The sequence below is a fragment of the Cebus imitator genome, unplaced genomic scaffold, assembly GCF_001604975.1.
Source record: "Cebus imitator isolate Cc_AM_T3 unplaced genomic scaffold, Cebus_imitator-1.0 Scaffold443, whole genome shotgun sequence".
Taxonomy (NCBI): domain Eukaryota; kingdom Metazoa; phylum Chordata; class Mammalia; order Primates; family Cebidae; genus Cebus; species Cebus imitator.
Window position 1 is genome coordinate 158,983 of NW_016107758.1, and position 11,339 is coordinate 170,321.

The window sequence follows — 11,339 nt, forward strand, 5'->3', positions numbered from 1 at the left end:
AGGAAGGAGAAGGCAAGGTGGAAGCTGGGTTTCTCCCTGTGCCCACTCCTACCCCAAGACACGAGTCCAAGCACTTGCAGGTGAGATTTTAGGGGCAGGGCCTTGGTGATGACAAGACCCCCTAGGGGTCTGATGGCATCTCCCATCTCTGAGCCCACCTCCTGGGCTCCAGGTCCCTGTCAGCACACACAGTGGCATCCCCAGTCCTCAGAGGACAGCTTTGTCCCACGCAGCTCAGAACCTGGAGGAAGGCCCATTCCAACACCGGAGCAGAGGCTGAGCACTCAGCAGAGGCTGGACACCCCTGAGGTCTGGGGGCAGCGGAGGGTCTGTCCAGAATCTGCTTTCAGGCCAAGTACAGTCGGTGGGAGGAGGTATCCACTCATCTGCTGCCTAGGCACGGCGTACGGCTGTGGAGCGCCTATGGAACAACCCTTCTCCAGCCGCCGGGTACGAGGGTGGGTGTGCCAGGAGACAGTTGCTGGGCCCACCTTAGCTCTCTGGCAGCATCATGGGTGCTGCCAGGCTCCCCTGAGGGCCCCCAAAAGCCCACCTGGCCAGCCTGGCCCCCCGCCCCCCGCCAAGCCACCCACACAGCCTCTCTCTCTGAGACCCGGGAGTGGCCCTTTGTTCATAAGCGACAGCTTCCTCGCGGTGGCCGCGCCTCACAGACATCATCTTTGATGCTCTTTTTGCACCGTTTCGGTGTCTTTAATGTTTCCCTCCACAGCCGGCCGAGTGCCTCTCGGAGCCAGGCGGCCTCGCCAGCTGTCAGGCGGTTTCTAGCCTCGCTTCGGTTATTTTAAGCTGGTGAGCCTGACGCATCTCATCACTAATATCAGCAGTTTCATTTCTCCTGTTTTCCATTCGCTGTAATGAAATGCTCAGGGCAGAATACAAGGAGATGAGCCAGCCATTTCACAAACTCCGGCATCAGCCAGGCCCAGGCACTGGACCCCCGAACCACCGCACCCGGCACGGGTGGGCTGGAGGGTGGGCTGGGGGGTAGGCTGGGGGAGGTCAGCCTCACAGCCAGCACCCTCCCACCAGGCTGTTGGAGGCGTCACTCAGTGGAAAGATCTGGAAATGCGGCCACCGTGTGGAGTCATCCAGAAGGTGGAAGGTGGAGGGGAGCGGATTAGCCGTGGACAGTTGTCACTCAGTGGGGCTACCTGCTCCAGAGAGGGGACTGGGCAGAGAAGGCAGAGCCAGACACCCGCCCCCAGCAGGGCAGACGCTACGGGCAGCCCCAGGCTCCCAGAGGCGCTGACTGAATGGGGGTGGGGCCCAGCCTACCCCTCACTGCAGCCCCAGGAACCTGAGCCCAGAGGGGACTACCCACCTTCCCAGGCAGGAAGGCCTGGCCCCCAGGGAGACGGTGGGGGGTGGGGAGGGGGAGGTCCTGCCCCCATCCCACAGCCTCAGGAAGGGCAGCTCCGGCTGGTTCTGGAAAGAGGCCACAGTGGTGAGCAGAGACACAGAATGGAGGAGGGGCCTGAGCTGGGGAGACCCCCACGGGGTGGGGGCTGCGGGCCCACCTCCTCCCCATCTCCTCTGTCTCTGTCTCTCTCCCTCCCCCACCCTCCTCTCCCCCTCCCCCAGCACTGCCTCTGTCACTCCCACCCACATGGAGGTGGAGGAAGAGGGGGCGGGAGCAAGGGGCGGGCACCCTCCCTTCGACCTCCCTGGGACAGTTTCCTTTCCGCTCACATCTGCCTGAGCAGTAGAGGCAGCGGCTGGCACTGGCCGGGCTGCTCCCGGCATGCAGGTCCCACGGGCGCCCTGGCCCGTCGTCTGGGCGGTGCTACAACTGGGCTGGCGGCCAGGATGGTTCCTAGGTAGGTGGGGTCAGCGGTCAGGTGTCCTGGGGTCAGGGGTCTGGAAGGACCTTCCACCCTCAGCCCCTGGCAGGTGGGGGGGGTGCCATGGCGGGCAGTCTAGCTCTGCCCTAAACCCGAGCTGCCCCTTGCCCAGGTAACTCCTCCCGGGGCCCAAGTCCCCTCTCTGCTCCTGGGCAGGCAGGACCTCTGTCCTATCTCAGCCAGTCCTGGGTGCTGCGTGTCTTGGTAGAATGGCAGGTCAGGCTGCCCAGAGCCCCCACCTTGGTGGGGGTGAGTCTATACGTGGCTCTCCCGGCCCGGGCAGCCTCGATTCTCACTTGAGTTTTCCTAAGGGTGGGACCAGCCCCATATGGGACTGACCTTGGCTTTACAACGTCAAGTTTAGATGAACTCATTTTTCTAATTGTATCAAAGGGGTACCTGTTTGAGTGAGGTTGGTTCTTCTGCCTCCAGGAACCCTCCTGGGTGGGGGCTGTGCCCCGCCTGCATCTCTGCCCAGATTCCAGGGCACTCCCAAGCCCTGTTCCGGCAGTCCCTGGGAGAGGTCTTCGAGAAGGGGAAGCTCTTCCTGGGCTGCCGGTGCCCCTGGGCCATCTGTGTCCACAACCCACCCCTCAGCCCTCTATGCCTGCTGAGCCTCTGTGCCCGGCCTGCCTGCACCTGAGAATACAGAGGTCTGGGGAGGGTGGTTTTCCTCAGGCCCAGCCCAAGGCGGTCCCTCTGGGCCTTGCTGGGCACAGGGGTGTGAGGCCAGTGAGAGGATAAGACGAGGGGCCCTGATGCCCCTCGAGGCTCCTGTCCTGGGGGTCCTGGTGCCCCTTCACCATGGCAGGTGCTGGGGGCTTCTGCCTCAGCCCCTTTCCCAGTGCCTGCTCCTGGGTGCCCGGGCCCTGCCTTTGCGCCTCAGTGCCGCCTCTTCAGGGAGGCCCGTGAGTCTCAGAACTGGAGATGCTGCGGCCAAAACACACCCCAGCGAGACATTCGTGGGGGGAGCAGAGGAGTGCAGGGGGCGCTCGTCACGGGGAGGAAGAGCTGAGGCAGGAGGGGGGCCGAGCCTCCCCTGTGTCGGGGTCTGCAGCCAGACACTCCTGCTTCAGGTGCCCGCACTGGTGCAGGGGAGACTCTCAGGGGCCACAGTCTCAGTTCCCCCGTCCCGACAGCCCGTAACACTCAGCACAGGGTACTCCGCATGGTGCAGTGGGCATCAGTGGGGTCCCGTGTGTCCTGACCCAGACGCAGCCACCCTGGCCGCAGGGTCTTCCTTCTGGGATGTGTCTTCTCCCCCTGGAACAACCCACTGCGTTTGCTATTTGGTCACCCCGCAGCCACCCCTCCTGACTCAGGCGTGTTTCCCTCATGTTTTATGAGATTTCCCAAACCCGGTCGCTTGCCAGCCCATATGTGAGGGCAGGAGCGTAAGTAAGAGCCTCTGCTCTGGCGTGGGACTACCGTGAGCTCATCAGAGCCGCGCCCCGAGCTCTGGGCTTTGGCAAGACCTGGCCCATACTGGCTGCTCCGTGGGCTTCGGGATCATAGGTGAGAAGGCCTCCTGGCGACGCTGTGTCCTGAGGATTAAATCAGGTCATTTGTGAAAACTGCCCAGCGCAGCCGGGACACTTTTTTGTTCATTTCTTTTAGAGACAGGGTCTCGCTCTGTCGCCCAGGCTGGAGTGCCTTCACCGTGTGAAGGTGTGATCTTGGCAGCCTCGACCTGCGGGGCTCAAGCCATCCGCAGGGACTGTAGGCACGCACCACCACACCGGGACAATTTCTTCCACTTTTCGTAGAGACGGGGGTCTCACTATGTTGCCCAGACTGGGCTCAAACTCCTGGGCTCAAATGATCCTCCCACCACAGCCTCCCAAAGTGCTGGGATTATAGGCATGAGCCTTTTAAAGTCAGATTTTTAAATTATTTTCAACCTACTATTTTGAAAAATATACCAAAAAAGTTTAAAAACACAACAATGAATATCCCTCACCTAGAATGGATAACTGAGAATACTGACACATATGCTTTGGGGACTGGGCGGCTGGAGCTGCACAGACAAAGTGGCTTCAAAGCCTCAGGGCTCTGCTCAGCGTCTCCCGGCTGCAGCTTCGAAAGAGCCTGTCCTCTGCCGTCCAGGGGCTGGATGTGCTGGGCAGAGCTGCACCAGGTCGGCTCCCCAGCTCTGAGGGGCTCTGCTCAGCCTCTCCTGGCTGGGGGTTTTCTGGCCACCCTCTGTGTTCCGGGTCTTGCGGAATTATCCACCAGGCTCTGCCTTCATCTCTGCGCGCGTGACTCTGTGCAGGAAACCAGGCGAGCTGGGTCAGCGCCCACAGGGCCCCGTGCCCTCATCTTACCTAGTCCCAGCTGCCATCAGCCTGTTCTTCATAAGGCCACCTTCTGAGGTCACGGGAGTTAGAGCCTCCACGGGGAATCTGTAGGGACTCTGTTCGGCCCACAGCCCTTCCCACGGCCCTTCCCACCTCCACACACTCACGACTGGGAGAACTCAGAAGACCCACTCCTCGCCCCTGCCAGGCCTTCTAGGGACAAGCTTGTTCTCTTCACCCTGGCACAGCCTGCGGCCAGTTTCCTTGTCTTTAGTGGGATAGCAGTCAGAGCTGCTGGGTCTGCTTCCTCCGGCCCAGCCGTGGGGCAGGCACAACCTCCTCCGTGCGCTTCTGGAAAGCACAGCCTGAAACGGGGTCTCTCTGTGGGAGCCAGCGCCCCCGCCTCACGACCCGTGATGTTCACGGCCTGTTCCACACCCCAGGACGGGCTCTCTCCCTCCCGACCTGCACAGAGCACAGCCTTCTCCCATCAACCCACGATCCTACACGGATCCAAGAGGGAGCACCTGGGGAAACAGTGGAATCCCATAGAAACTCCTCAAATCCAACTCGACCCACGACCAGCCAGTGGTCATTTCTGAATACTCATCTTCTTAGGAGATTCTACCTGCCAAGGGAGGCCAGGAAGGCTTCCTGGAGGAGGAGGCCAGAGGACTGAGGTGAGGCAGGCCCTGCTAGAAGTCACCACTCAGCTTCCCACACTGGGCTTCTCTGGGAGCCGCTGGGGGAGGCGGGAGAGGGGGCTGCTTGAGCCTCAGACACCGAGGTAGCTCCCACCCCACCCAGCCAGTCAGTGGGGGCAGGGGAGGCCAAGGGGCCCAACTGGGCTTGCTCCCCAGGGTGGATTCCAAAATGGGGGGTGTGCAGGACCCCAGGGTGCTGGCTCAAGGCCAGACAGGAAAAGGGTCGAGCCCATCATCAACCAGCATAGACCAAGCCAAGAGCAGGTCTCTCCACCAAGGTGTGCAAATAAATAGACAGCAGTTACGTTTTTAATTAAGGGACAGCACCAGTGGTTCCGTGGATGTGCCGGTGTAGATACGCAGCAGCCTTGGCCCTGTTGCCAGCATCTCGTCCTACATTGGGGGGGTCCCTCAGCGGTGTCCTTGCACTTCCTAACCATGCAGGGTCCCTGCTCATAGGTCCCTCACCTGCCTGTCTGTGCCAACAGCCACATGCAGCCCTGGCCTGGGAGGCAGAGCCCCTGAGGGGCTACCTGCAGGGTTGGTGCCAGTAGGTCCCCACTGCATCCCCAGAAACCCAGAGGGTGCGGGACTTCCATGCTCTGTGCTCCAGCCCAGCCCCCATGACAGCTGCAGCCACCCTGCCCCAGGCTGCTTCCCAGGAGCCTGCTTGGCCCTGATGCTGGGAGCCCATCTTCCTCCATTCAGGCAGGTCTCCCAGTGCTGGACGGGTGTCCCCACTGTGGTCCCGCTGCCCTGGCCTGGCTGCCCACTGGCCCTGAGAGTCACACTGCCCTGTAGCCCCCCTTGGTCAAAACCCACTCCTGATAGGCTGGGAGATGCCTGGGTCTGTCCTGCCACCGTCTGCATGGGGCGTCTCCTGGCCAGTCAGCAGACAAGGGGCAGTCTCAGGTCTCAGAGAGTGGGGCTCACCTCAGCAGCCCCGGTGCAGCCAGCCCCGCCCCTGCCACCTCTGGGCACACCACCAGGATGCTGGGGGGCAGACACAACGGTGGAGGAGGCAAGTGCTGGGCAGCCAGGAGGCCGTGGGCACAGAGGGAACAGGGACACTCGAGGTCACTTCAGACAGCTTGCGCATCCCCCGGGAGGTACCCAGTGGGGTGGGCACTAGGAGTCGGTCCAGGCACAGCCCCACTGACCTCTGGCGTCCAGCCAGCAGGCCCTGGGCCAGCCTCTTGTCCTCTGAGCTGATTGCTCCGTGGGTTATCATCACCACCCGCCTTGGAATCCACCTGACTGCAGCCATAGCAACCAGGGCCTGGAATCTGTATCACCATGTGGGGGGCGCCCATGCAGGCACAGGACAGAGCTGGGGCTGAGTGACAGCCCCCGGGACTGACAGTGCAGGGCTGGCGCCTTATTTGGGGAAGCCTGCGGCATGGGACATGTGGGTGGGCAGGCAGGGACAACCACCTGCTGTGCAGCATCTCGGGCCTGGATCTTAAGCCTGTGTGGTGCCCCCACCTGCAGAAGATCTGCAGCCCCCCAGCTGCCGCGTGGGTTTCCCAGGCCCTGGCCCTGGCCCTGGCCCTGGCAGGCAAATGCTTCAGTAGGTCCTTGTCTTAGGAAGCCCAGTGTTGGGGGCCCACATCTGTCCACGTAGGAGGCAATGGCTCATCTGGTTTCTGAAGCATCTTTGCTATGAGCTCCAGTCTCCACGGTCTTGCTGGAAAATGTGGAGGCCCCACCGCCCACTGCCCAGGGCAGTCATGTCCACACCACGTGGTCTCTGGGAGCTGGGTGTGGCTCCCAGCTCTGAGCTTGTCCTGGAAACAGGGCAAAGACTGACGAGGGGCTGCACTCCTCCCAGGGCTGGGGTCTCCATGGCAGCACCCCCACCCACACAGCCCAGTCACACTCCCCTGTGCCAGAGCAGTGCAGATAGGACCAGGCCAGGATGCCCAAGGGTCAGGGGCCAGGGATGGGTAGCCCCCGAACAGCTCTCTCTGGGCATCGGCCTCAACGGGGAAGGGGGTGAAGGCTCTTAGTAGGAAACCGGGGGGATCTAGGTCAGAGCCAGGCGCAGGGCGGAAGCCCCACCTTAAGTAGAAGGAAGAGGCCTTGCCGTGGATTCGAGCGGCTGTCTCCGGGCAGCAGAGGCCCTCAGAGACTCACCAAGGACACCCCGGCTGGGGTGGCCCCTCCAGAGCCCTTGCTGCCCACAGTGGGTGGGCAGGTGGCCGAGGATGCCTTGCAGGGCCGCCCAGCCTCTTCCTGACCTCTCTCCATCTCTCAGACTCCCGGGACAGGCCCTGGAACCCCCCCACCTTCTCCCCAGCCCTGCTGATGGTGGCCGAGGGGGACAACGCCACCTTCACCTGCAGCTTCTCCAACACGTCGGGTAGCTTCGTGCTGAACTGGTACCGCATGAGCCCCAGCAACCAGACGGACAAGCTGGCCGCCTTCCCTGAGGACCGCAGCCAGCCCGGCCACGACCACCGCTTCCGAGTCACGCAACTGCCCAACGGGCGCGACTTCCGTATGAGTGTGATCGGGGCCCGGCGTGATGACAGCGGCACCTACCTCTGCGGGGCCATCTCCCTGGCCCCCACAGCGCAGATCAAAGAGAGCCCGAGAGCAGAGCTCAGGGTGACAGGTACGGCCTAAGAGGCCCCGGGCAGGGGCAGGCAGGGACGGGCCGGGGTGGGTGCCCCTCCTGCACAGGAACATGAGCCCCAGGGTGGTAGGGCAGGGACCCCCACGGCTCCAGGGCAGGGCTCTGTCCCACACCCAGGGAACGGTGACTGGCACCTTGTCCTCTCACTCTGGAAGCACCCCAGCCCCTCTAGTCTGCCCTCACCCTGCCCCTGACCCTCCAACCTGACCCCATCCTAACCCCCAACCTTTGTGCCCTTCCAGAGAGAAACCCAGATGTGCCCACAGCCCACCCCAGCCCCTCACCCAGGCCAGCCGGCCAGTTCCAAGGCCTGATGGTCGGCGTCGTGGTCGGACTGCTGGCCAGCCTGGGGCTGCTGGCCTGGGTCCTGGTCGCCATCTGCCCCCGGGCTGCACGAGGTAACGTTACCCCAGCCCCTCAGCCTGCTCCCCCAACCCTGCTGACAGCCCTCACTCCGGCCTCCCCTCCCTCCACCCTTCCTCTCCTCCCCACCAGTGATGAAGGCTCTTGGGCTAAGACCCCCACCCTCCCCTGGGGAGTGCTGCTGAGGGTCTGCCTGGTGATCCCAAGTGTGTTTGTCTTCAGGGGCCATGGGAGTCCAGCGCACCGACCAGCCCCTGGTGAGTGTCTCCTTGTGCCGTCCTTCCCGGGTGGGCAGAGGTGGAAGCACATGGCCTGCAGGTCTCGCATGCCATTCGGGCCAGGACCCCGCCTCCCCGGCCCCAGCAGCCACCTCAATCCCTAAAGCTACGACCTGGGGCCCCAGCCTGCCTGCAGTCTCAGGGGGTGAATGGCCCATGCGTGTGGCCGCCTGTGAGGGGTGGGCTCGGTCACTTCCTACCTTACGCTGGAGAGAGGAGAGCTTGAAAAGTCACATTTTGGAATCCTAAATCTACAAGAATGCCAGGGAAATTTTAGATGGGGACGTTGAGCCAGAGAGGAGGGGTAGCGTCCCAGGTCACACGGAGGGCAGTAATGGGACAGCCCAGGGCAAGCGGCCCTCCGTGAGGGGCGCAGGCTCGGTGACCGCACTGTAGCCAGGCTGTGGAGCCACATGCCTCCTTCCTGGGGTGGGCCGTCGGGGCTGACTCCCCCTCCCTCTCTCCCGAAAGAAGGAGGACCCCTCAGCCGTGCCTGTGTTCTCCATGGACTATGGGGAGCTGGACTTCCAGTGGCGAGAGAAGACCCCAGAGCCCCCCGCGCCCTGTGTCCCTGAGCAGACGGAGTACGCCACCATCGTGTTCTCCAGTGGGCTGGGCGCCTCGTTCCCGGCCCGCAGGGGCTCAGCCGAAGGCCCTCGGAGTCCCTGGCCGCTGAGGCCAGAGGACGGACACTGCTCTTGGCCCCTCTGACGGGCTTCCTTGGCCACCAACATCCTGCAGACCCTCCACCGCGGGCCTAGGCTCGGCTCCTTCCCTCAGGAGGCACAGGCAGCATGCAGGGCGGCGCAGGCCACCCAGGGGCTGAGCTGCCTGGGGGTTACAGGGGTGCTGTCCTGCACCTCTGCCAGCCCCACCGGGCACAGCCCTGCCAGGCACAGCCCCACCGCAGGACTCATGTCTGGATGCCCACAGTGACCCAGGCAGCAGTGTCACCGTCCCCTACAGGGAGGGCTGGATGCCTGGACAGGGCTGCCTGCGTCCGGCTCCCTGAATCTTGCTGCTGCTGCTGCTGCTGCTGCCTGGGGTTGAAGACGCCGTGGCCCTGCCTGCCGCCGCCCCCAGAGCCCCTTGCCTGAACTTGGGGGCCTGGTTGAAGACTGCCTTGGAGCAGCCAAGGTGTCCGTGGCGGGGGCATCCCGAGACACCCTGGACACAGGGCCCACGACTGGGCACGGGGTGGGAGGTGCGTGGGCTGGGGACTCCCTGGGAGCTGGCTGCTCTCCCAGGCCTAGAGAAGTTTCAGGGAAGGCTCCAAGAGCTCCTGGCTGTGACAGCGGGGCAGGAACCCCCTCCACCTTACACGTGCCCAGGCAGCGCCTCAGGCCTTTTGTGGGGCAGGGAAACTGAGGCAGTAAGAGGCCAGGCAGAACCGGAGGCCATTCAGGCCCAGCCAGCGCTCTGGCCTCCCCGCCACACCACCCCAGCCCTTCTCACGACTCAGGTAAGGGACGTCCTAGGCTGCCTTGGTCGGGGGCAGGGCTGGGGCTGACTAGCCCCTCCTAGCTGTGGCAAGCTCTGTGGTTTGGGGGAACTGGTGCAGGCACCCAGGGCCCCCCATTCACCCACACTGGGGGTTCTCCTTGGCACCCAGGGCCTAAGCACCCATTCACACGATTATGTAAAGACGTTTGTCCGGGCTCCCACCAGGGCCTGGCTGGGAAGGTAAAGTTGACCCCCGGGGCCGGGCATCCCGCTGTGGCCTGGCCACCCCTCCTATCCACACACTGCACCCCACTCCTGGGGCAGGGCCACCAGTACCCAGGAGGCTGGCAGGCACCTGGGATGAGGGACTCCCTTCCTTGTGGTTCTATTATAATTAAATATGAGCTCGATCTAAGGAGTTCTGTCCTGTTGGGCGGCTGTGGGGGCAGTGGGCAGGAGGGAAGGAGGTCTCCAGGGAGAGGCAGGGCTGCGGCCAGGCTGAGGCTGCGTGTGGAAGGTGCTGGCCATTTCCTGGAGCCTGGCCCGGGTCAGGCCTTTTCTTCACCATCCCAGAAACACACAGGCCCTCCCAGCCCTGCTTGCCCCACTCACACATGCAGAGCCCTCCGGTGAGAAGTGCCTCCAACTTAACAGGGCGGGGGCACCATCCTCCCCACATCCAAGCCTTTTGGGGGTCCCATGGCCCCTGCCCACAGGCCTCCTGGCCAGGCACAGGCGTCCCTGAGTGGCTGTGCCGGTGCCTGCCTGGCTCCAGCCTCCCCACGCCCGTGTCCCCTTGCCCGCCAGTCCCTACAGGCAGGGGTGATGCCTTCTGCCAGGGCCCCCACAGTGGGATGGGAGGACTCCCCGGGGCTATGAGGGAGGGGCCCGGGGCTTTGGGCAGGACACAGCATCTGCAGGTCCCTCCCCAAGTACACAGGGTGGGGGCATCTGGGGAGGCAGGACCACGCCTGCTTGAGCCCCATCACCTTGCTGGGGTCCTTGGCTGCTGGCAGCAGGGACAGTGCAGAGAAGGGAGCCCTGCCAGGCCCTCGGACAGCACAGCCACCCACCCACTGCCCCTCCCGGGGGCTCATTCTGTGCTTGCCTCCCTGAAGCCCCGTCCTGGAGGGGGCGAGGGGCAGAGCTGCCATGCCTGTACTGGGGACGTTCTGGGAACTCCCAGCAAGATCCACAGACCAGGCCTGGGAGGGAAAGCGGCCCGGGTCTTTGCAGACGCGGCTCCACCTGCAGAGCCCATGCTGGAAATGCGGGAAGCCTGTGCAGAGGCTGAGCTCCAGACACCCGGACCCCAGGCCCCCAGGCACCGCTGCTGCACACATGCGGGTTCTTCCTCCGCAGTTTGTAAATTTAGCACCATCCCAATAAAAACCACATTTCTGGAACTATAATGCTCATACAGAAAAATTAACAAGCAAGTAACAGCCAAAAGAAACCATGAAAAGAAAGTGAAAAGGGATCAGCTTTATGAGCTCTGGGGAAACTGACTGTAATGCGAGCAGGTGGGATTAGCCCAGAAGAGACAGAACAGGCCCAGTCCCTGCCACCCAAATCAGAGCGGGGAAAGAGGCTTTTTAACCAGCTGCACAGGGACCGGGATAGCCATTTGGAAAAGTATTAACTTAGACTCATGTGCATAAATGCCAAATGCAGCAGAGAGAAGCATAAAAACAGAACCCTACAAGAAACAAGAAACCGTGGGTGCATTCTTACAGTGCGGGAGGAGAAGGGAT

At 63.0% G+C, this 11,339-nt stretch overlaps 1 protein-coding gene across 2 annotated transcripts; it reads left to right on the forward strand.

Annotated features, from left to right (window-relative positions):
- The first annotated feature begins 1,690 nt into the window (after window positions 1-1,690).
- On the forward strand, window positions 1,691-9,988 carry PDCD1 (programmed cell death 1). 2 transcript variants are annotated; one of them, XM_017510713.2, is made up of 5 exons: window positions 1,691-1,838; window positions 7,121-7,480; window positions 7,744-7,899; window positions 8,087-8,121; window positions 8,614-9,988. In XM_017510713.2, exons 1-5 carry the CDS (start codon window positions 1,763-1,765, stop codon window positions 8,851-8,853), a joined length of 867 nt encoding a protein of 288 aa, XP_017366202.1. In that variant the 5' UTR covers window positions 1,691-1,762; the 3' UTR covers window positions 8,854-9,988. The 2 variants fall into 2 exon arrangements, with proteins under 2 accessions (XP_017366202.1, XP_037588118.1); XM_037732190.1 differs by having other exon boundaries at window positions 8,617-9,988.
- Window positions 9,989-11,339: the final 1,351 nt, after the last annotated feature.

Bases quoted from the DNA above. Each gene is read 5' to 3' on its own strand.
- PDCD1 (XM_017510713.2), top strand. From the start codon at position 1,763: ATGCAGGTCCCACGGGCGCCCTGGCCCGTCGTCTGGGCGGTGCTACAA. The intron at 1,839-7,120 runs GTAGGTGGGGTC...TCCATCTCTCAG, and splicing joins GCGGCCAGGATGGTTCCTAG to ACTCCCGGGACAGGCCCTGG. The intron at 7,481-7,743 runs GTACGGCCTAAG...GTGCCCTTCCAG, and splicing joins AGCAGAGCTCAGGGTGACAG to AGAGAAACCCAGATGTGCCC.